The sequence below is a fragment of the Entelurus aequoreus genome, linkage group LG10 (assembly GCF_033978785.1).
Source record: "Entelurus aequoreus isolate RoL-2023_Sb linkage group LG10, RoL_Eaeq_v1.1, whole genome shotgun sequence".
NCBI classification, from domain to species: Eukaryota; Metazoa; Chordata; class Actinopteri; order Syngnathiformes; family Syngnathidae; genus Entelurus; species Entelurus aequoreus.
This window is the reverse complement of record NC_084740.1, coordinates 5726210-5752413: the sequence shown is the minus strand read 5'-3', so window position 1 is coordinate 5752413 and position 26204 is coordinate 5726210. Positions and strand designations below refer to the sequence as shown.

Here is a 26204-nt window from a genome sequence, read left to right as displayed (position 1 = left end):
AACGAACAAAAACAAATAACTGATATTCACTAATATTAGTTCACGTTGTGGTGACACGTGTTGTACGGGTGAATGAACAAAGGCAAATGAGATGGAGGGATGGCGTCCATCACTTGTCACTGTGGAGAGAGAGAAAGTGAGAGCCATTAGCAGCAGAGGGGAAGACAAATGGCTGAGTCGGGCGCACACCGCACGGGCCGCGGTTGAAGGTTTCTAAAGACACCAACACTGCACAGATCCACATGAACACTGCGCACAGAGGCTTCACCATGCTGACGGGAGGAGATGAGGAATAAAGGCCGTTAAAAAGAACCAGACACATGACAGGAAGAAGAAGAAGAATGGCCATTAAAGACGGTCACATGACGGGAAAAGAAACCAAAGCACTTGAGACGACAGAATGTGACAAATCATTTAGTTTGGAATATTGTTGTTTTGTTTGGTCGTGGCAAGAGAAGTTTCAAGAATGCATGCATGGCATTTTGCACATGGATCAAATCTTTAAAGGGGAATTACTCATTTCTATCATTCAAGTGTGTCCTCTACTGCAGTGTTTTTCAACCTTTTCTGAGCCAAGGCACATTTTTTTTTAGTGAAAAAAACCCGATGCGCACCACCAGCAGAAATCATTGAAAAATGAAACTCAGTAGTCAATATTGACGGTAAAAAGTCGTCGCAATTGTTGGATATGACTTTAAACCATAACCAAGCATGAATCACTAGGGATGATGTTCGAAATCGGTTCTCCCGGTTGTTCGATAAGAAAAGAACCGATTCCATGGACTCGAATCCCTTCTTGAGAACCGGTTCTCGTTATCGAGGCCACTATAGTAAAGAAAAATAGTTGGTTCTTTATTCGAATCCCTTCCCACATACAGGAAATGCCCTGTAGGACCTGCAATGTTATGCCCATTTGATTTTAGACTCTTACTGACACCTTGTGGCGATATGAAAATACTACGCGTCATTAGTTTGGGCACTTCCGGGTTGAGACAATTGAGAAGTAGACAAGTTGTGTTAGCTCTTACAAGCCTTGGAAAAGATACGTCTGTAAGTAAACTGTTTAACTTGTTTATGTAACTCAATATTAAGGTGGAAAGTGGTTAAGTTTGATACTAAGATGTTTATTGAAAAACAATTTTTGTGCACTGTTTCAATGGATGTTTTGAGGACTTAAAATGGCTGCCAGTCATGTATTTCCACCATCGAAATTGTTTCAACACTCAGAAGTATTTGTTTGATGATAGTACTGTATATTTGTGTGAAGCTAATATTTACATATTGTGTATTACATTTCAGTATGTTAATTGAATCACATAGCTTATACATTTGTCATTGTGTGTATTTCAGTTTAAAAAAATAAAAATAACAGTCCAGTGCAAGACAAAAGTAAAGATAGGAAAAGACAAAGCAAGATCAACAACAATAAAGAGCCTAAATGGATTCATCTGCTTTGGATTGTTTGCTAGCGGTCTGCCAAGTTGTATAACCTCAACACGTATAGTGAGGGCAGAACAGGCAATATGCAATTATTGCCAGGCTTCGCTCTCATGTAAGGGGGGAAGAATTGTTGATTGATGACTGTGGTGTTCTAGTGTCATAGTGTGTGTAGTTAGTATGTTCCAATAGCAGCAGAAGTGCACTTTTTGGAGAGCTGTATTATTTTCAGTTTTGTGCCCAAGGGACTGTTTTTATTTAACACTATATTATTATTTATACACCTATAGTGATCACAGAGACAGGTTGTTTTTGTGTTACTGTAAATATTTGTTTTTCTGAAAAATCCCACTTAATATACTTTGGGTACCAACAGTCAATTTTTTTTAAATATTTTTTTTTAGGGGGGTAACAGTCAATATTTATTTATTTATTTTATTTATTTTTTTTCTTATAAAATAAGACTGAGCTTTTGTTAAACCAAATATTGTGTTTTTTTCCATATACAACAACCTATCTGGATTCGATAAGAGAATCGATAAGGAATCGGTTCGATAAGAGGATTCGATAATAGGCTCGAACTCGATAATTTCTTATCTAACATCATCCGTATGCATCACTATAGCTCTTGTCTCAAAGTAGGTGTGGTGTGCTGTTGGGGCGGTATGGCTCGGTTCGTAGCGTGGCCGTGCCAGCAACTTGAGGGTTCCAGGTTCGATCCCCGCTTCCGCCATCCTAGTCACTGCCGTCGTGTCCTTGGGCAAGACCCTTTACCCACCTGCTCCCAGTTTAAATGTAACTTAGATATTGGGATCCACTATGTAAAAGCGCTTTGAGTCACTAGAGAAATAGCGCTATATAAATATAATTCACTTCACTGTCACATCACGCCGTGACTTATTTAGAGTTTTTTTGGGGTATTTTCCTGTGTAGTGTTTTAGTTCTTGTCTTGCGCTCCTATTTTGGTGGCTTTTCCTCTTTTGTTGGTATTTTCCTGTAGCAGTTTCATGTCTTTCTTGAACGCTTTTCCCCCGCACCTGTTTTGTTTTAGCAATCAATACTATATAAGTTGTGCGGGCGCTATCCTTCATTGTGGGGACATTGTTGATTGTCATGTTGGGATGTACTTTGTGGACGCCGTCTGCTCCACACGCTGTAAGTCTTTGCGGTCGTCCAGCATTCTGGTGTTTTCCTATGTGTCGTGTTTTAGTTCTTGTCTTGCGCTCCTATTTTGGTGGCTTTTCCTGTTTTGTTGGGATTTTCCTGTAGCAGTTTCATGTCTTCCTTCGAGCGCTATTCCCCGCACCTGCTTTGTTTTAGCAATCAAGAATATTTAAGTTGTGTGGACGCTATCATTCTTTGTGGGGACATTGTTAATTGTCATGTCATATTGGGATGTACTTTGTGGACGCCGTCTGCTCCACACGCTGCAAGTCTTTGCTGTCATCCAGAATTCTGTTTTTGTTTACTTTGCAGCCAGTTCAGTTTTAGTTTAATTTTGCATATCCTTCCCTAAGCTTTAATGCCTTTTCTTAGGGGCACTCACCTTTTGCTTATTTTTGGTTTAAGCATTAGACACCTTTTTAAGTTTTGCGGACACTATCCTTTTTTGTGGGGACATTGTTGATTGTCATGTCATGTTGGGATGTACATTGTGGACGCCGTCTTTGCTCCACAGTAAGTCATTGCTGTCGTCCAGCATTCCGTTTTTGTTTACTTTGCAGCCAGTTCAGTTTTAGTTTCATTCTGCATAGCCTTCCCTAAACTTCAATACCCTTTCTTAGCGGCACTCGACTTTTGTTTATTTTTGGTTTAAGCGTTAGATACATTTTTACCTGCACTCTGCCCTCCGCTGTTCCCAACATTTTTAAAGCAATTAGCTACCGGCTGCCACCTACTGATATGGAAGAGTATTACACGGTTACTCTGCCGAGCTCTAGATAGCACCGACACTCAACAACGGCGCATTATTTGCGGATTATAATTACTGGTGTGCAAAAAATATTTTGTATCTCACGGTACACTAGTGAGCCGCGGCACAGTGGTTGAAAAACACTGCTCTATTGATTCAAGGTTGTTGTTTTCTTTAAATATTTTTTTCTGCAAGTGCAAAGCCACTCCTGGCACTTGCTCACAAGCCTAATGCTGACTGTGCCTTCTCAGTGCAGTACTGACAAATGCATTCTGCATGGTTGTCAATGTTACCATCACCATTGAGAACTCCACTTGAATCCGGCACAGAGGCACCACCCAAAAGCCATTCCCCTTTAAAGGAGAGAGTGATTAGAGACCCTCCACCTGCTGACCCACCCCCCCTTCCCTCTCAGACGTGGGTCCGACCCTTACCTATTGTGGCGTGGGGGATCGGGTCACAACGCTGCCCAGATAGCTGAGATCAATCAAAAACAAATCAAGTAAGACCCTGGCCCTCTGTCAAACAGCAGCCCTATACTGATACTTCCCCTCTCTTCCAGGGCCGTGGACGTCTAGACTGGTGTGAGGGACCAGTATCTTACGTTGGCAATTTCTTTCTTTGTCTATGAGGGCAAGCAGCTATCAAAATTGTAAGAAAAAAGGCACCATTCGGTTCAAACTTGATCCTAAAGTTGCGTTCATTCACGACGACTGCAGATCAATGGTTTGACTTTTCGGAGAAGCCTCCCTCCTAATTTACTCATTATTTTATTAGGGGGAAACAACTAAAATGTCTTTGTGGGGGGGGCGTGGCCTGCGGACCTGCAGCGAAGCGGGGTGTGCCAGGACCGGCTGCGAGATCAGCGACAGGTGCGTAAATGGCCCACCTGGGCCTGTTTGTCGAATCACCTGTCGCTCCGTTAAAAGGCAGCAACACAGACTATTCTGGTTACCGTATTTCCTTGAATAGCCGCAGGGGCGCTAATTAATTTAAAACCTCTTCTCACTCCTGCGGTTACCAAAACCATGCGGAATGAGCAAGCATGCTCTAATTATTTTAAAACCTCTTCTCACTCCGGCGCATACCTTATCATGAAAAACACATTTAATAAAAAAAACGTTATTATGATCTTACCTTTACTTGTAGATGGGTCCATGTGCAGCTGCTTCTGATCAAAGGCAGTCTTTCTCATCTTTCTTCAATTTTAAAAGTCTCTGGAGATATTCCTTTAATTATTACCTCCTGCTTCGATTGAAAGTCCAGTTTAGAAAACGGTTTTATTTTAGATATGTAATCCTCCATGTTAAAAGTGCAAGCAAACAATTGCTGCATGCTTGCTGCTTGTTGTCTTCTTCTGCAGTACCTGTCTCCTGCAGTACTGGTAGTCGCAAGAAGGATCACTAGCGCCCTCTACCACCTGGAGGCGGGAGTCATTTAATGACTCATATTTGACCCGGCGGAAGTGCCAAGCATGCGTTAATTATTTTGCGAAACGAGTTTGACCCGGCTGTAATTCTAGGCAGGCGAATACTATATTCCCGGCGCCAATTCAAGGAAATACGGTAAATAAAACCGTCTAAAAACCCGGAAAAGGAGCGGTGATGTCGGTGATTGGTGGTCCGAGGAACCAGAGGGAAGGAGTCTTCCACAATTTGGCGCCCAACACGGCCGGACCACCCATGACGGCTTTGCTGCCTTTTAACAGAGCGACAGGTGATTAGACAAACAGGCCCAGGTGGGCCAGCTACGCACCTGTCGCTGATCTCGCAGCCGGTCCTGGCGCACCCCGCTTCGCTGCAGTTCCGCAGGCCACGCCCCCCCCTACTGTCATCTTTCAGAAGCATCTGGTCCACGTATTACTCAACTATAGATAAAGACTTAAAACCAAAGGTGTAACATACAGTACATAAGACTAAATAAAATAAAAACCTAAGTAGGGAAAAGACTGACAACTGTAAACATATTATCTTTGTATTTTCTATTATTATTACCTTTTTTTGTTACAATGTTTAATTAACAGTATATAGTAGGGGTCCCCAAACTACGGCCACAATCCGGTTAAGTTAAAAATAAATAAATTGATAAATTAATCCACAAAAATATGTATATTTTTTATTTTTTATCTGTCCTGTCCAGCTACGGAGGCCGATCATATTGTTGGTCCCATATCTGCTGTACAGATTTACTTGTGGGACACTTCTCTTGTTAACTTATTTGTATTTGACTTCATTGAAAGTTTGAATATATTTAGTGTTCAGAGCAGCCGGACAGGAGGGGACACAAAGAAGAAAAAAGACAGAGTGGGAAATTGTGGGACAAGAGGGAGGATAAGACAAAAAACAAAGTAAACTGAAGAAAAATATAGATTAAAAAAATAAAAAAATAATAATAATTATATATATATATATATATATATATATATATATATATATATATATATATATATATATATATATATATATATATATATGTGTGTGTGTGTGTGTATACGTAAATATATACTTATATACACACATACATATCTACATACACATACACAGTACAGGCCAAAAGTTTGGACATACCTCATTTCATTGCGTTTTCTTTATTTTCATGACTATTGTAGATTGTCACTGAAGGCATCAAAACTATGACACCTGTGAAGTGAAAACCATTTCAGCTCATGGAGAGAATGCCAAGAGTGTGCAAAGCGGTAATCAGGGCAAAGGGTGGCTATTTTGAAGAAATTAGAATATAAAACATGTTTTCAGTTATTTCACTTTTTTTTTGTTAAGTACATAACTCCACATTCATAGTTTTGATGTGACAATCTACAATGTAAATAGTCATGAAAATAAAGAAAATGCATTGAATGAGAAGGTGTGTCCAAACTTTTGGCCTGTACTATATATATATATATATATATATATATATATATATATATATATATATATATATATATATATATATATATATATATATATATATATATATATATATATATATATATATATATATATATATATATACACATACATATGTAAATTAGGGCTGTCAAGTGATTTTTTTTAAAAATCAGAATAATCACACTCTAAACCTGTAATTAATCATGATTAATCACGGGCAAATAACATTTGCTGAAGAAAACACCCCAACGTTTGGGTACAAATGCAATTTAGTCGTCAGAATGTCATACAGGAACGTTTTTTTAAATGTTTGACTGAACTGCAAGTCATTGATTTGCTCAAAACATGGTGAAAAACAAGTATAATAAAAACTAAGTGCACATTTTAAAAGTCTTTGCGGTTTGCAATAATCTTGCAAACATGGAACAGTTACTAATAGAATAGAATAGAGTTTTGTTGTCATTATTACAGTGAACAGGTTCAAAGAACAACAAAATTGGAGCGGATCGCCTAAGGTGCATACACAATAATATGGTAATATAAATAGTAAATAAAGATAAAAAGGAAGATATATATCTATATATATGTATATATCCACACACATGCATATATCCGTACATATGCATATATATACATATACACATACATCCATATACTGTACATACATGCAGCACTTGGTCTTCACAGATGTTAGATGCTTCATTTCACCTCAGAGTCTCCAAGACACAAATAAAGTCTCCAATACCCCCGGGAGAAGTAATTCGATTTGTCACTAGTAGCTGCTTACAAAAGAAGTCGCCAAGAGTTTTGACAACCCTGTCGGCACCATGCTCCAGTACGTGTTTGGCTTTAAGATGGTATTTGAAACTTGATGTGCGCCGATGATAAAAACGTTTGTGGCTGCAATACCAACAAGTTACCTTAGTTTTAGCCAAAGTTCTGTTTCGAAGCGAGATTGGCTGCCTCTCATCTTATCACAGACTGTAAAACTAATGTATTTATATCTTCCGTAAGTGATTAATCCTCATTCATATTTGATAACGCAAGCATTGATTTTCAATAATCATACGCATTAACCTGTTAAGGTTGACAGCCCTAAAATAAATACATATATTTCCACACACATACTGTATATATATATATATATATACACAAACATATATATATATAAATATGTATGTATATATATACACATGCATACACATATATATATAAATATACATATATACAATGGATGGATGGATATACATATGTATGTATATATATATATATATATATATATATATATATATATATATATATATATATATATATATATACCGGTATATATGTATATATGTATATATATATATAAATATATATATATATATATATAAATATATATATAACATGCATGATAATTTTTACTAGTCACATACGTGACGGTTGACAGCCCTAATACAAATACATGTGTACACACACACACACACACACACACACACACACACACACACATATATATACACACACATACATATACATATATGTATACATATATGTATATATATATATATGTATGTATATATATATGTATATACAGTATATATATATATATATATATATATATATATATATATATATATATATACATACATATATATATACACACATATACATATATATGTATGTATATATACATACATATAAATATATATATATACATATATATGTATACATACATATACATGTATATATATATACACACATATACATATATATACTGTATGTATGTATATATATATATATATATATTTACATACATACATATATATATACATACATACATATATATACATACATATATATACACACATACACATACATATATATACATATATATACATACTGTATATATAATATATATATACATACTGTATATATAATATATATATACATACATACATATACACACATACACATACATACATACACATATATTTATCAAATGGATGGATGGATATACATATGTGTATATATATATATATATATATATATATATATACTGTATATATATATATATATATATATATATATACTGTATATATATATATATATATATATATATATATACTGTATATATATATATATATATATATATATATATACTGTATATATATATATATATATATATATATATATATATATATATATATATATATATATATATATATATATATATATATAAATAGTGCGTGATAATTAATTTTTATTAACCACATGCGTTAACGTGTGACGGTTGACAGCCCTAATACAAATACACACACGCATATATATATATATATATATATATATATATATATATATATATATATATATATATATATAAAACTTAATAAAAATAAATGATCACCTTTTATATATATACATATATATATACACATACTAACATACATATAAATGTACATTTATATAAATATACATATATAAAATGGATGGATGGTTATATATATGTACACATATATTTATATATATACACATACATACATACATACATACATACATACATACATACACTACCGTTCAAAAGTTTGGGGTCACCCAAACAATTTTGTGTTTGAGCCTTCATTTCTAAGAACAAGAATAGACTGTCGAGTTTCAGATGAAAGTTCTCTTTTTCTGTCCATTTTGAGCGTTTAATTGACCCCACAAATGTGATGCTCCAGAAACTCAATCTGCTCAAAGGAAGGTCAGTTTTGTAGCTTCTGTAACGAGCTAAACTGTTTTCAGATGTGTGAACATGATTGCACAAGGGTTTTCTAATCATCAATTAGCCTTCTGAGCCAATGAGCAAACACATTGTACCATTAGAACACTGGAGTGATAGTTGCTGGAAATGGGCCTCTATACACCTATGTAGATATTGCACCAAAAACCAGACATTTGCAGCTAGAATAGTCATTTACCACATTAGCAATGTATAGAGTGTATTTCTTTAAAGTTAAGACTAGTTTAAAGTTATCTTCATTGAAAAGTACAGTGCTTTTCCTTCAAAAATAAGGACATTTCAATGTGACCCCAAACTTTTGAACGGTAGTGTACATACATACATACATACATACATACATACATACATACATACATACATACACATATACATATATATATATATATATATATATATATATATATATATATATATATATATATATATATATAACATATACAGTCTATATATACATACATATATATATATACATACACATATACACATATACACACACACACACACACACACACACACACACACACACACACACACACACACACACACACACAAATAGATAGCCCAAGTCCAGAACCCTGGGGACCCTTAGTTTACAATATTGTCGTAGATTTATACAAAATTCTACATTTGTATGCCAGTTGGCAATGTTAAAAAAATACTTGAAATATTGCCTACAGTGTTAGTAAAACGTTCCTAATGGTGGAAGTTTGACCCTGGAACAAATATTTCTTACAGTTTCCCTATGGAACTAAACTGTCCTCAAGGTTAAAATGTATTTCCCATTCTGACACAGTCTCAGTTTAAAACATCCACCTGTTTTCATCGGCTTGATCTTTACTGTAAAATGATTACTTTGTATTCCATTAAAACCTGTTTACCTCGGTTTGCCTCATTATCTAATTAATGGCTGTATACTATCCGACAAAGTGTTGTATCAAAAATACATTGTACTATTTTTACATGACAAAAAGAGATAATAATTATGCTACACATATGCGTGCTAAATGCATATTAATAAACAATATGCTTCCTAATGGAGCCATTAAGTTCAAAGTTAGATGGAGAGACAAGCGCCCTCCTTTCAATAAATGTGAGACTATTCTCTGGTGAAATGGATCACCTACCCTGAGGCCGATATCTGGAGCTGGGAGGGCTCGGAGGGTAGCACCTCCTCCTCTGTCCTTCTCTGGGATGGCCTTTGCCCGAAAACATCCCTGCCCTCCGGCGGGGGAGACGGGGACTGCGAGGGGTAACTGGCTGCCGTGGAGGCGTAGGACATGTGGGCGGCGTGGTAACTGGGACTGGCCAGTTGGCCTCCCTGACTCTGAGTGGGAGAGGCGGTCAAGGAGGACCGGCGGGAGTACGTGGCTGCGCCTGAGGGCTGCAGGGTGAGCTCCGGCATCTCCAGAGATCGAGAGGTTCGGAGGATGCCGGGGCGCGGAGGGGGGCGCACTAGGATATCCGGAGAACCTGGCTGGGTACTAAGAGGGCTCTGGGAGAGCGGAGAAAGACGGGAAGGTTGGAGTACTAAGGGGGGTAGGGTAGGGTCCGCTCGGCGTCCCGCCCTCGGGCTGAGCCAGGACTGGGGGCTACTACTGGGGGCTGTGCTTGGGCTCCCTGCACGAGCTGCCGGGTCAGGGTAAGGCAACACTGGTACACCCACTCCATGGGACGTGTGTCTGAGCTGGCCGAGACTTTGGGCCTGTTGCATAGCTAAACGCCTGACCGGAGGCCCCGGGGGCCTGTCTCTGCCTGGGGGAGCCACAGGGACCTCCAGCTGCAGGAGTCTCGGGCTTGTCGGATCCGAAAGGGGTGGGAGGTGAAGGCGACCGTGGGGGAGTGAGTGAGCGGCGTAAGAGGGCGGGTCTGGCATGTCCGGAGGGTGATGTGAGGCATGGTGAGACGGGAACATGAAGCGGGGTCCCTCCAGACCCAAAAAAGGTAATTCGTGAGGTTGCCAGCTGTCAGGTGAGTGCGGGGGAGGGCTATGAGTGTGTGACAAAGAATGGCCAGAGGCGGTGTACTGATGGTGCTCCATCTCTCCACTCTCCTCAGGGATGGAGGGGTAACCAAAGGGCCCCTCAGCAGTGCCTGGGGGGGAGGACAGAGCAGAGCTATGCGGGCTGATGTCGGGCATGTAGAATGGCGGTGGAATCCCTGATTCGATACGGCTGCCGAGATACCCATAGAACGGGCCCTGGGGGAAGCCCCGGTAGCGGGCGGACGGGGCCTGCCCTGAGGCGTGAAGTGCACTGCCCTCTGCAAAGCTCATACCTTCCATGGCCCTGTGCAGGCGGGGGCTGTAGGTGGGGGGCTGCGTTGACTCCAGGCTGGAGGACGTCGGGGAGAGCTGGGGCCGCAGTGTGGGCATGATGGGCGGAAGAGGCCCCGGGTCAAAGTCGTTCTCCTCGTCAGACTGCCGGAACTCCGGATACAAGTCGGACTCCTCGGCGAAGGGGAAGCCTTGGATGCGGCGGGTCGGCGGGCTAAAATCCATGACGAAGCGGCCGTCCGGGCCGCGGCATATCAGCTCGATGGGCGTGGTGACTTCCGCCTCGTGCTTGGACACGCTGTACTTCCGGCTGGCTATGGCACGCTTGGTTTTCTTGTAGAAGGACAGCTCTTTGTCCTTGTCCCTCTGCGGGCTGGGAAGCTTCCTGACGTAGAGGCCGGGGCCGTGGGAGCCCTCCGAAGAAATGGAGCGGGGCCGAGACAGAGGGGAGCTCTCCGGGCTTATCTTCCCTGATGATAACCTGACATAGAATAAGGCAGACAAAGGGGTTTAACGAAATGGTGCAACGCACATCCAAAGGGTTAAAATTGAAGGGAATTGTCCTTCTCGGTTGAAAAAATGTATGATGCAGTAGGGCTGGGCGATATATGGAATATACTCGATATATCGCGGGTTTGTCTCTGTGCGATTGTTACAATAATCATGTATATATATTATCACACAAACTTTATGCTTAAGGGCCGTTGCTGTAGTTATTATTCATATTTTTGTATTTGTGCAATCCAAAAGATTGCCAGCCGTCTTTATCAGTGTTGTGTCCAGACTCGGGCCTGCTGACTGCCAAGGCCGAACATCGAGTACCGGGACGCAGACAAAGCAGAGACTGGGCGATAGCACCAGTGTCAACATATTTGCAATTTTGTATAATCATATTTTGTGTCTAACTGGAGTTGTCGAGATGACCCCCTTTCCTCAGTGACAGCTTCAGTGATGTAACAGGGACCTTCCAAATAAATAGAGGAAGCACGCGGGCAGGACTTTTCGAGCGTAGTTTGGATCTGTAACTAGAATACAGCCCAAATAGCGTGTCTCCTCAATTGAGCAAAATTGAACTCTGTCTCTGCATGCTTTCCTGCTTCTTGTCTGTTTAATAGATGTCATCAGTGTTTGAACCTGACAGCGATATAGAAAATGACTATATGGTGATATTGGAGCATATGTTCTTACGCAGTTGCTTTTAGCTGCGGGCATTACACTACATACACTCTTTCTTGTCTCTGCTTCTCACAGAGACATAAAACAAGCGCACCTTCTTACATACGTCACATACGTATACGCCCTCGCGGAACAGAGAGGTAGCGGCATGGGTAATGTTAGCTGTGGTGCTAGTGGTAATACGAGAGAAAGAAGGTGCCAATCTGGTAACAAAATGAAGAAAGAATTAATTCCCAAGAAAAACAGCAGGGGGTCCATCGTCTGGCGGTGGTTTGGCTTCAAGCGGGAAGATGTTGAACAGACAACCGCAATAAGTCAAGTGTGCGGTAAAAGCGTTGCTACAAAAAGTAGCGATACTGCTAATTTGTAGCTTTTGAAAAGTCACCTGCTAGAGAATGAAGAGTGCTTGAAACTCCGCATGTCAACATCTCCGTTCGGTGCCACACCAACAAAATGCCGAAGCAACCATTATCACATCAACACCGTATGAAACAAATAGTCAACAACAGAAGGAGATAACGTCCGCAGGAACCTACCACATAGTGAAGGACATACACTATTTGATTTCCTATTATGCAGCTCATTTTTATTTGACACTTATTGAAATATCTTGTGTGACATCATGCACAAAAGTGCACTTTATTTGTTTTAAACTATTGTAGTGGCGTTCTGTACAAAAAGTGCACTTTAATTTAGTGTTGTTTTGATATGTCATCTTAGTGACATCATGCACAAAAGTGCACTAATAGCTTGTTTTAAAATGTCTCTGACAATCTTGCACTTTCTGTTTTGGAAATGACATGAATGTTTGTGCCACTGCTTAATAACTGTTTAATAAATACACTTTTAGTTGTTATTTCCCTCTCTGCATGAAAGTTTAAAAGTAGCATATATTAATGCAGTATGAAGAAGAATGTTTTAATGTAGACACATAGAATCATCATACTGCTGTGATTATATGCATCAAGTGTTCATTCAAGGCTAAGGCAAAATATCCACATATATATGGTGTATCGTGACATGGCCTAAAAATATCCAGATATCAATAAAAGGCCATATCGCCCAGCCCTACGATGCAGAGTTCCCAAACGTAACTTTCTGAAGCATTTGGGTGAACGGTGACATCTTTTCAACCAAAAGAAGAAGCCCTTCAAAACAACATGTATTACTCTGGATGACTGGCATTCGACTAACTAAAGCTTTCTTTTGATAAACTAACATGATGGCAGGAGCGCTCTGGACAGGACAAGAGTGAACAACCAAAGAGTCTGAGCGGGATGGACATGGAAATGGCAATATACCAAGGGTGAAGTACCAACAATGCACACCACAGATATTTTGAGTCTCCAGCAGAGCAGTTTGCGTATAGGTTAATTGAGTGCAGACAATAATTGGGACGATCTATGCAGGGATGCTCAAACTGTGTCATGTGTACGTCTAGTGGTACGCAGGCTCCATCTAGAGCAGTGGTTCTTAACCTGGGTTCGATGGAACCCTAGGGGTTCGGTGAGTCGGGCTCAGGGGTTCGGCGGAGGTCAAAACACACCCGACTCATCGTGTAAATACAAACTTCTCCCTATCGGCGTATTACGGATACGGCAACAGCTGACTGGTTTGCATGTGTGTCATTTGTTGTGAGTTTATGCACTGTGTTGGTTTTGTTGTTTGAACAAGGTGATGTTCATGCACGCTTCATTTTGTGCACCAGTAAAAAAACATGGTAACACTTTAGTATGGGGAACATATTCACCATTAATTAGTTGCTTATTAACATGCAAATTAGTAACATATTGGCTCTTAACTTAGTCATTAAGTACTTATTAATGCCTTATTCGGCATGGCCTTATTAACCCTAACCCTAACCAAATAACTCTAAATGAAGTCTTTGTTACTTAGAATATGTTCCCCTAGTGTCCAAATAACTCTAAATTAAGTCTTTGTTACTTAGAATATGTTCCCCTAGTGTCCAAATAACTCTAAATTAAGTCTTTGTTACTTAGAATATGTTCCCCTAGTGTCCAAATAACTCTAAATTAAGTCTTTGTTACTTAGAATATGTTCCCCATACTAAAGTGTTACCAAAAACATATAAATTTGTCTTGAATTTGAAAAAAAAAAACATTTTATTTCTCACTGAAGAAGGGTTCGGTGAATGCGCATATGAAACTGGTGGGGTTCGGTACTCCAACAAGGTTAGGAACCACTGATATAGTGGTAAGGCCAAATAATAACTTAATTAAATATCCCAACACAGTGTTACTGTTCAAACTGTGCATACTGTTGCAGTGGCCAAACATATTAAATATACTTGTTAAATACAAACATCTGCGTCTTTTTCATGAATTTTTTAGGCCTACTACGCTACTGTATTTCAATGTTGGTGATTATGATGGTACTTGGAGAGCCTAGTGTTTTCTGAGGTGGTACTTGGTGAAGAAAGTGTGAGAACCACTGATTTAGGATAATCCAGTTTTGGGTTAAATCAACATCTGAATGCACTTTTTGGGGGGTAATTTCCAAAATAAAAGGACATTTTCCAGGCAACTAACCTGTGAACCCTCTTGCATACCTATTGACACTATAGATGTCCGATAATATCGGCCGATAAATGCTTTAAAATGTAATATCGGAAATTATCGGTATCAGTTTCAAAAAGTAAAATGTATGACTTTTTAAAACGCCACTGTGTACACGGACGTAGGGAGAAGTACAGAGCGCCAATAAACCTTAAAGGCACTGCCTTTGCGTGCCGGCCCAGTCACATAATATCTACAGCCTTTCACACACACAATGAATGTGTCCTTGACGCTGTGAACAACAGGAACAGGCTGTTCTGAAAACACCCCCGATGACACCTCAATGATGGACGCCTTTGACCTCCCTCCCTCCTCAACGACACCTGGAGTCGAACTTTTGCTTGCATGCAGATCGGCCTCAGTCTATGAACATTACATCATCACACCCAAGACAAATGGGCACATACATACATACCCCTCCTCCCCCACCCCACGCCTTCACCACCACTTGATTCCCCTTGGGTGATGGACGGCTGGCAGCGCTTCATAGCAGCAGTCGACCTCCAGGGCCCCAACTCCCCGCCCCTCTGTTGCGAGTTGTCGTGATTATATGTAACATGTTTATGTGTGCATGGCATGGAGGTTTTTTCCCACTCCAGACTAAACCCCCTTAGGAGCCCAGTCTAGATTGTATTTTTTTACTCATCTTCTTCCCCAGCGTTTTACCTTTTTCTTATATTTTTACGGGGCGCCTTCCTGTTCTGTAACCCTGTACACTGTTTGTTTGTCTCATCTTGAACGGGTTTGTGCTGAAAACATAGTTTCGTTGTACTTGTGCAATGACAGTCCTATCCTATCCTAAGTGAATGCAATGCAGGTCACACTGAGGGTGACCGTATAAACAACTTTAACACTGTTGCAAATATGCGCCACACTGTGAACCCACACCAAACAAGAATGACAAACACATTTTCGGGAGAACATCCGCACCGTAACACAACGTAAACACAACAGAACAAATACTCAGAACCCTTTGCAGAACTAACTCTTCCGGGACGCTACAATATACACCCCCCGCTACCCCCTACCCCTTAAAACCTCGCCCCCCCCAACCCGCCCACCTCAACCTCCTCATGCTCTCTCAGGGAGAGCATGTCCCAAATTCCAAGCTGCTGTTTTGAGGCATGTTAAAAAAAATAATGCACTTTGTGACTTCAATAATAATAATTAAAGCTGCAAGCAGCGATGGACGGGACCGACTTTGAGGGCTCATAAAATCCAAACCGGAGCAGTAATTAAAACTCTTTCATCAACTTTTAATCAGAAGGGTTCAATCTCTCTCCTGTGCTAATTTGAAGCCGACACGACAAACGCGCTCAGAGGAGATAATGTTTGAAAAAAGGTGACTGTTTTTACACAACTTTTGTTTTGAAGGGGGAATTGCAAACTTCCTGTTGATTTTTGCTGGGGGTTGTCAGTGTATGAAATATAGGTCTAAGTGAGACCTACATAGAGGTTTTTGTTTCATGTCTCTACGACATTCCTACTGGGAGTTACAGGCAGTTTTGTCTGTGTTTTCTTCCTAGGGGGCGCTAGAGCGCAATTTTGAGTTTTGGTTTTTTGATTAGATCGCAATTTTCGCTAGTCCTGATGTGCGTGTCCAATTTGGTGTGTTTCGAAGCATGTTAAGGTGGTCAAATTACAGCTCAAAGAGGCGGCGGTATAATAATACAACGCTAGAAATACAATAGTGTCCTCTGTCCCAAAAGGACTCGGTCCCTAAATATGGCAGTGCCATGTTGGCATTTTTTTCCCCCAGAACTTGAGTTGATTTATTTTGGAAAACCTTGTTACATTGTTTAATGCATCACAACAAAATTAGGCATAATAATGTGTTAATTCCACGACTGTATATATCGGTATCGGTTGATATCGGAATTGGTCATTAAAAGTTGGACAAAATCGGCAAAAAAGCCATTATCGGACATCTCTAATTGACACCCTAATGAATCCTACCTACATTAGCTGAGTACCTCATTTCTACCTTCATTAAGGCCCCGTTTACACTAAGTGGCTAAGGTTATCCAGGGTAACCTTATCCTTGTCCACACACACACACACACACACACTCCTGCATACGTGAAGAGAGCAGTTGACATCCAAGCAGGCCTACATGCGCTCACTCACACCAACGATTGCATCACACAGGGTCGCACATGCACCACGTTTAGACATGCGCATGCGTAAAAAGAAGCTTCACCACGATGAAAACAGCCACCAGGTCATATTTTTTGTTTTTGTTTCTTGCATGAAGCAGGCATGCGGGCCAGGCCAGTGCAGTGCAGTGCAGCACACTCACAGGGGGCTGGCAGGCGGGGGCAAGAAAGTGCTCCTGGCAGGCTCGTCCCAGCAGGGCTCTACCCCTGGCAAGGGGGTGAGAGGAGGCCTGCGGCGGGAGACAAACAACACGGGCCGGGTTCATCTTTAAAATATACCAAGTGCAGGAAAAGTAAAGGTGGGCCTTGCTGGCATCTTAACGTGTAAAATGAATACAATTGGTGATGCTTTTTTTTGGAGAAATTACTGTCACAGCTGCACCTGTTTTTGTTTTTTTTCTCGGGTATTGCAGTGCACTCGTATGTGTACACACAGACGGATGGTTATACACTGTACATTAAATGAGCAGCTAAACAAACAAAAAGAGTGTTAAACACTGACAATCATGCAGAGAGCAGACAGTGTTTAAGGTTAAAGAACAAACATGGATACAAAATCAATACACACACTGCAGCTTGAAATGCTGACTAGGCTGCTTTCAACTCCTAACCGACACAAGCTTACTACTGAGCACGTTCTTCTGCACCTCTAAATTACATCACCATTTGATGTAACTTACTGCACAGTCTGCATATTTTTGATTTACATTTTTGCTTTTACATAGCTAAAACATAATAGGCATCATTGTTATCAAACTATGGGCCTTTAATCCTATTTGTGCTCAGGTGTGTTTGACGTGCTGGACGTTATGCACCTTTCTCTTATGCGTGTTCGTCCATGCAGTCTACGGACACACCCACCCTGCACAGGTGAGGCCCAAGTGCTTAAGTCGTGAATCAAGGCAGGCCCACTATGGACTGGACTCTCACTATTATGTTAGATCCACTATGGACTGGACTCTCACACTATTATGTTAGATCCACTATGGACTGGACTCTCACACTATTGTGTTAGATCCACTATGGACAGGACTCTCACACTATTATGTTAGATCCACTATGGACTGGACTCTCACACTATTATGTTAGATCCACTATGGACTGGACTCTCACACTATTATGTTAGATCCACTATGGACTGGACTCTCACACTATTATGTTAGATCCACTATGGACTGGACTCTCACACTATTATGTTAGATCCACTATGGACAGGACTCTCACACTATTATGTTAGAGCCAAGATGGACTGGACTCTCACACTATTATGTTAGATCCACTATGGACTGGACTCTCACTATTATGTTAGATCCACTATGGACTGGACTCTCATACTATTATGCTAGATCCACTATGGACTGGACTCTCACTATTATGTTAGATCCACTATGGACTGGACTCTCACTATTATGTTAGATCCACTATGGACTGGACTCTCACTATTATGTTAGATCCACTATGGACTGGACTCTCACTATTATGTTAGATCCACTATGGACTGGACTATCACACTATTACGTTAGATCCACTATGGACTGGACTCTCACACTATTATGTTAGATCCACTATGGACTGGACTCTCACACTATTACGTTAGATCCACTATGAACTGGACTCTCACAATATTATGTTAGATCCACTATGGACTGGACTCTCACAATATTATGTTAGATCCACTATGGACTGGACTCTTACAATTATGTTAGATCCACTATGGACTGGACTCTCACAATATTATGTTAGATCCACTATGGACTGGACTCTCACAATATTATGCTAGATCCACTCGATGTCCATTGCACCGGTCGCCCAGGGGTGGGGGGGTACCCACATCTGCGGTCCCCTCCAAGGTTTCTCATTGTCCCATTGGGTTGAGTTTTTCCTTGCCCTGATGTGGGATCTGAGCTGAGGATGTCGTTGTGGCTTGTGCAGCCCTTTGAGACGCTTGTGATTAAGGGCTATATAAGTAAACTTTGATTGATTTGTCTAATTATAATAATAATAATAGATTTTATTTGCAAAAAGCACTTTACATTGAGCAAACAACCTCAAAGTGCTACAGTGTATTAAAAAAAAAAAAAAAGATAATAAAAATAAATAAAAATAAAAACTAGAACTAGCACGCATGTATATAAAAAAAGGCTTTTTTAAAAAAAAAAGGTTTTTAAGCCTTTTTGAAAAGCATTCACAGTCTGTGGTACCCTCAGGTGGTCAGGGAGAGTGTTCCACAGACTGTTCGTAGCTGTGTCCTCGGAGGTTGGAGGAGGTTAGTCTGTCCGGAGCGGCGGTGTCGTGTGGAGGATTTGGGGGTGATTATGATACAACTTTGAGAATATCCATAATAAATATATCCTAAAATGTCTGAGTACAACTCTTATTAATGTGTTATTTTTTCCCCCATGACTGTAGTATACAGGATTTTGCCATGTATTCTACTTTCTGAAATGTTGGCGACATCATTCTTTAGCAATCAGACACAATTTTCAGAGTAGGTCAAAAATAATCCAGATAAGCGTCTCATTGTTTTCAGATATAATAAAGGTGGTGCAGAAGAAGATGCATGACAGCAGCACGGGCTCCGGCTGTGGCGCTACTTACGGTGATTCCACGCTTTTTCTGAAGTGCGTCACCGACAACGGAGGATCTGAGAGAACAAATGGCATGTGTTTTATTTATTTTTCCCAGTCGGGTATGAGAGGGGTGCTGTGGGGGAGGAGTGTGGGGGGACCGACCCGGTTTACGCTTGAGTTTGCGTCGGTGCTGCTTGTTGACAAAGCAAGCCGCCAGGGTGCTGAACAGCACCGCCGCTGCCAGGAAACAGATAGTTGCCACGACGCCCGCCACCACGGGCCGCGCCAGCCCCTCGTCAGCCACCTCCGCGGGGGGGAAGGGATCTGACGGGAAAAGTATAGACATTATGAAATGGAACCAGAGAGTCTCTAATTAATGGCAATTATCTGATATAAAAGTGCGATACTGACCTGTGCTGGACACTCCCACTACATTGCTGCTCTCACTGATCAGGTCATCCATGACGGCCATCACTCGGAACTCGTACCACGATTCCTGGTGCCAGGGAGACCCAACAAACAAACCTTGTGTCGTCACACTTACACACCGTTTTTTTCCGTTTTTAATCAAAGGTGATGGCTGTTTACGACCCCTCTCCCTTAGAAACAGCTGTCGCCATATAATCAGGGAAAGTCAGAATAAAAGAGGAGGCGTACAATCTTTCGTCAGAGCGTGGTGGAGACTGTTCAAGAGTACAGCCCAGACGTTTCTCCTCAATTGAGCCAAATTTAATTGAGCTAGGTCACTGTAAAACCGTATTTTTCAGACTATAAGGCGCACTTAAAATCCTTTCATTTTCCCAAAAATCGACAGTGCGCTTTGTAACCCGGTGCGCCTAATGTACGGAATAATTCTGGTTGTGCTTGCCGACCTCGAAGCAATTTTATTTGGTACATGGTGTAATGATAAGTGTGACCAGTAGATGGCAGCCACACATAAGAGACACGTGTAGACTGCAATATGACGCCAGTAAACACCAAAAAATTTAAATGTTCCATTGAAAATAGAGAACATTAACACCGTATTTTTCGGACTATAAGGCGCACTTAAATTCCTTTCATTTTCCTAAAAATCGACAATGCGCCTTATAACCCGGTGCGCCTAATGTACGGAATAATTCTGGTTGTGCTTGCCGACCTCGAAGCAATTTTATTTGGTACATGGTGTAATGATAAGTGTGACCAGTAGATGGCAGCCACACATAAGAGACACGTGTAGACTGCAATATGACGCCGGTAAACAACACCAAAAAATTTAAATGTTCCATTGAAAATAGAGAACATTAACACCGTATTTTTCGGACTATAAGGCGCACTTAAATTCCTTTCATTTTCCTAAAAATCGACAATGCGCCTTATAACCCGGTGCGCCTAATGTACGGAATCATTCTGGTTGTGCTTGCCGACCTCGAAGCAATTTGATTTGGTAAGTGGTGTAATGATAAGTGTACCAGTAGATGGCAGCCACACATAAGAGATACGCGTAGACTGCAATATGACGCCAGTAAACAACACCAAAAATTTAAATGTTCCATTTTAACTAAAGAACATTAACACCGTATTTTTCGGACTATAAGGCGCACTTAAAAAATCCTTTAATTTTCTCAAAAATCGACAGTGCTCCTTATAACCCGGTGCGCCTAATGTACGGAATCGTTCTGGTTGTGCTTGCCGACCTCGAAGCAATTTTATTTGGTACATGGTGTACTGATAAGTGTGACCAGTAGATGGCAGCCACACATAAGAGATACGTGTAGACTGCAATATGACGCCAGTAAACAACCCAAAAAATTTAAATGTTCCATTGAAAATAAAGAACATTAACACTGTATTTTTCTGACCGTAAGGCGCACTTAAAATCCTTTCATTTTCTCAAAAATCAACAGTGCGCCTTATAACCCGGTGCGCCTAATGTACGGAATAATTCTGGTTGTGCTTGCCGACCTCGAAGCAATTTTATTTGGTACATGGTATGATGATAAGTGTGACCAGTAGATAGCAGCCACACATAAGAGATACGTGTAGACTGCATTATATGACGCCAGTAAATGTTAGAATAATCATGTATATATATTATCACACAACTTTAGTATGCTTAAAGTTTGTTGGTATAGTTATTAGCTATTGTGCTCAAGCTGTACTTTTTCTACCTGTGCAAGGACAAAACTTCTTGTCTGAGGGGTGGCCTCAGCCGCAGATGTTATCTTTGTTTTAGCTTGCTAACGGCCAAGGACTTCAAGGACCTCAACGAAGATAAGACGACAGCACGCAGACGAAGCAGAGACAAGGCGAAAACACAAGGCCCAGCACATTCCGTCACGTATTGTGCGTACTGGAGCTGCTTTGCATATGTGTGACCACTCCTCTTAGAGGCGGCCTCAGTGATGTTGACTGGGGAACTCCTGAATAAATAGAGGGACGCGGGAGCTGTACCTTAGAGCGTAGGGCGAGACTGTGACTAAGTGTGCAGCTCCATGCGTTCTCCTCATGAGCTAAATTGAACTCTGTCTCTGCATGATTCCTTGCTTCTTGTCTGTTTAATAGATGTCATCAACACAGTAAACAACACCAAAAATGTAAATGTTCCATTGAAAATATAGAACATTACACATGGGGACGGCGTGGTGAAGTTGGGAGAGTGGCCGTGCCAGCAACCTGAGGGTTCCTGGTTCGATCCCCACCTTCTACCAGCCTTGTCACATCTGTTGTGTCCTTGAGCAAGACACTTCACCCTTGCTTCTGATGGGTGGTGGTCAGGGCCTTGCATGGCAGCTCCCGCCATCAGTGTGTGAATGGGTGAATGTGGAAATAGTGTCAAAGCGCTTTGAGTACCTTCAAGGTAGAAAAGCACTATGCAAGTATAACCCTGTGGAGGGGGGCGTGGTCTGCGGGACTGCCGCGGAGCGGGGTGTGGAAGAACCGGCCTCAAAGCACAGCTGGCAGTGGTGATTGGATTACCCAGCTGGGGCTGATCGTCCAATCACCTGCCATGCGTATTAGCAGCAGCCGGGGCTGAGACACGGTTGTTGGAGTTGGAGCGAGAGAAAGAGAGACACACTAGAGAGCAAAGCAGAGACACGCCGGACTGAAAACTCAGAACTATATACTGCTGAAAAGCAAACCGTACTGGTGTATAGAAATAAAAGACTTGATCCAACCTCTCGTGCCAGTGTGTGGGGGTCAGGAGAACCCACTAGAGGGAAACCTCTACAAAACCCATTTACTATTTACGGCACTCAAAAATCTGTCAAAATGTTTTAGTACGACTTTGAAGCCGCACTGCTTGATGGATTGTCGGCCTGTTACAGCTACTGTAGTCAGAGATACAAGTGTTACTATGGTGTGTATAAGGACCGCAAAATGGCACCTATTAGCAGACATATTATCTGGCGTTTTGTTTCGCAATATTATGCAAAACCAACATTTCTTAGGTACCTGCTGATGTGTATTTGGGATCTGCATAAGTCCTGAAAATTTGCACTGTAGTCCGTGCCGATGCTGTAGTCGATAAGCTTCTTTTTTTCCCACTATCTTCTTGTTATGGGACATTCATCCTCCGCTATTGCCATTTCTAATATAAAGTAGCGTAAAGTTCTAAGGTCTATGGAAGCGCTAAAACATGCCGGTATCGTGAGTTTACATTATTCACCCAAGGAACTTTAGTTATTAGAGAGTTCTGGTCGGATGTTTTTTCCCGGGACACATTTCCAACATTGTTGTTGCACTAGTGAGCCACGGATGAGGAGATGCTGCTCCGTTATTGATTGAAGTAAAGTCTGAATGTCATTAAAACAGTTAGCGCCATCTTTTGACACTTCTTCCACTCCCGTCCTTGCACGCTACACCGCTACAGCAAAGATGACTGGGAGAAGACGCTGTCGAAGATGAGCCACGTAAATAAGACCCGCCCACAAAACGTCGCATCCTGAAGAGACTGTCAGAAAGCGACTTGAAGATGATGTGTAAAACATCATCTATGCAGCATTTTGACCAAAGAACCACCATCACATGTTATGTAGAGCAGTGTTTTTCAACACCTGTGCCGCGGCCGTGAGATATTGTCTGGTGTGCCGTGGGAAATTATGAAACTTCACCTAATTTATCCCAAAAATATTTTTTGCAAATCAATAATTATAATCTGCCAATAATGTGCCGTTGCTTAGTGTCTGTGCTGTGTAGAACTCAGCAGGGTAACCATTAGGGCTGCAACAACTAATCGATTAAATCGATTATAAAAATAGTTGGCGATTAATTTAGTCATCGATTCGTTGGATCTATGCTATTTTTTTTTAATAAACTTTTATTTATAAACTGCAACATGTACAAACAGCTGAGAAACAATAATCAAAATAAGTATGGTGCCAGTATGCTGTTTTTTTTTCAATAAAATACTGGAAAGGATAGAAATGTAGTTTGTCTCTTTTATCCGATTATTAATCGAAGCAATAATCGACAGATTAATCGATTATCAAATTAATCGTTAGTTGCAGCCCTAGTAACCATGTAATACTCCGTGTCGGTAGGTGGCAGCAGGTAGTTCATTGCTTTGTAAAAGTCGGAATGTGTCGGGTGAGACGAGGATGGTTTGTCGTGATCCCAATATGCAGACCACAGCGGGAGGCGTTGTGCAGGTAAAAAAAAGGTATGTAATGCTTAAACCCAAAATGAACGAAAGGGAAAGGAAAAGGAAAAGGCAACAGCTTTGCAACACGAAAGTCAAACTGAACTGGCTACAAAGTAAACAGACAGAATGCTGGACGACAGCAAAAACTTACGGCGTCCACTAAAGTACATCCGTACGTAAAACGACAATCAACAATGTCCTCACAAAGAAGGGTAGCAACAACGTAAATAGCCTTGATTGCTAACACGAAGCAGGTGCGCGCGAAACTGCTACAGGAAAACGCCGACAAAACAGGAAGGGCCACCAAAATAACAGTGCAAGACAAGAACTAAAGCACTACACACAGGAAAACACCAACAAACTCAAAATAAGGCATGACGACCTGGTGGAGTTACATTTTTTAACGTTTTCTGGTGGTGTGCCTATGTATTTTTTTTTACGACAAAAATGTGCCTTGCCTCAAAAAAGGTTGAAAAACACTGATGTAGACCACAAGGAAGTCTTTTACATTTAGAAAAAAATCATAATCTGACCCCTTTTGTATGAAAAAAGACCTGACTAGACCCATTCATCGGCAGTGCGCCTTATAATCCGGTGCGCCCTATGGTCCGGAAAATACATCGTGTCCCCCCTACCTGAACGAGGTCTCTGGCGATGAGCTCGGTCTCCGTGGACGGGATCAAGTCGTCGAGGGTTTCCCATCGTTCCCCGAGGCGGAACTCTATGATGTAGCGGTTGATGGGGGAAGAGTGGTTGGCTGGGGGGAGCCAGGTGAGGAGGACACCGTGCTGCGTGCGATTGGCGGTGAGGCACCGAGGTGGAGTAAGAAGCACCAGTGGTTCTGGGGTGCCCAGGGGGGAGCCTGGGGGGAGAAGGTCAGATGCAATGCAGAGTGAACAAAAACACATAAATGCCGTGTGATGTGTAAAATTGCATTTTGTCAAAAATACATGAAGAGAGTTAGTCAGCAACTATTATATTTATGATCGAAAAATGCCCGCTAAGTAGTAGCAACTCACAGTACAGTATACTGTACTTTAGATCTGTAAGATAACATAACATGATTTGTTTACAAAGTGATGAGCATAATGCACAAAACAAGGTCACTATTATTGGGAATGAGCTCAATAATTGCCACTATTCAATTATATTAGTCTTTAATTCACACGACACCTCACATGCGTAATACCATTTCCATCCACTCATTCACTAGGGTCGTGGGTTTAATACAATTTGATTATAATATTACAAAAGCCAAAAGCAGTGAAGTTGTCACATTGTGTAAAAGGTAAATAAAAACAGAATACAATGATTTGCAAATCCTTTTCCACTTATATTCAATTGAATAGACTGCAAAGACAAGATATTTAACGTTCCAACTGGAAAGATGTCAGGCTCAAACACTGATGACATCTATTAATCAGACAAGAAGCAAGGAATCATGCAGAGACAGAGTTCAATTTAGCTCATGAGGAGAACGCATGGAGCTGCACACTTAGTCACAGTCTCGCCCTACGCTCTAAGGTTCAGCTCCTGTGTCCCTCTATTTATTCAGGAGTTCCACAGTCAACAACACTAAAAGGAGTGGTCACATATATTATGCAAAGCAGGCCCAGGACACACAATACGTGACGGAATGTGCTGGGGGCCTTGTGATTAACGCCTTGTCCCCTGCTTCGTCTGCGTGTTGTCATCTAATCTTCGTTGAGGTCCTTGAAGTCTCTGCTCCGTCTGCGTGCTGTCATCTTATCTTCGTTGAGGTCGTTGAAGTCCTTGGCTGTTAGCGGGCTAAAACAAAGATAACATCTGCGGCTGAGGCCACCCCTCAG

At 41.1% G+C, this 26204-nt stretch overlaps 1 protein-coding gene across 2 annotated transcripts in view; it reads right to left on the bottom strand.

The window, feature by feature from the left end:
- The window catches only part of igsf9ba (immunoglobulin superfamily, member 9Ba), a 215350-nt gene that overhangs the window by 8212 nt on the left and 180934 nt on the right, over positions 1-26204 (bottom strand). Inside the window, exons 14-19 of one of the 2 annotated variants that reach the window (XM_062059908.1) lie at positions 25011-25237; positions 20163-20247; positions 19914-20075; positions 19780-19825; positions 17325-17411; positions 10126-11754 (exon numbers count right to left, since the gene is read on the bottom strand). In XM_062059908.1, coding sequence (XP_061915892.1) covers positions 10126-11754; positions 17325-17411; positions 19780-19825; positions 19914-20075; positions 20163-20247; positions 25011-25237 — 2236 coding nt within the window. The remainder of the gene's footprint in view (positions 1-10125; positions 11755-17324; positions 17412-19779; positions 19826-19913; positions 20076-20162; positions 20248-25010; positions 25238-26204) is intronic. The other variant, XM_062059909.1, reaches the window with a different exon arrangement.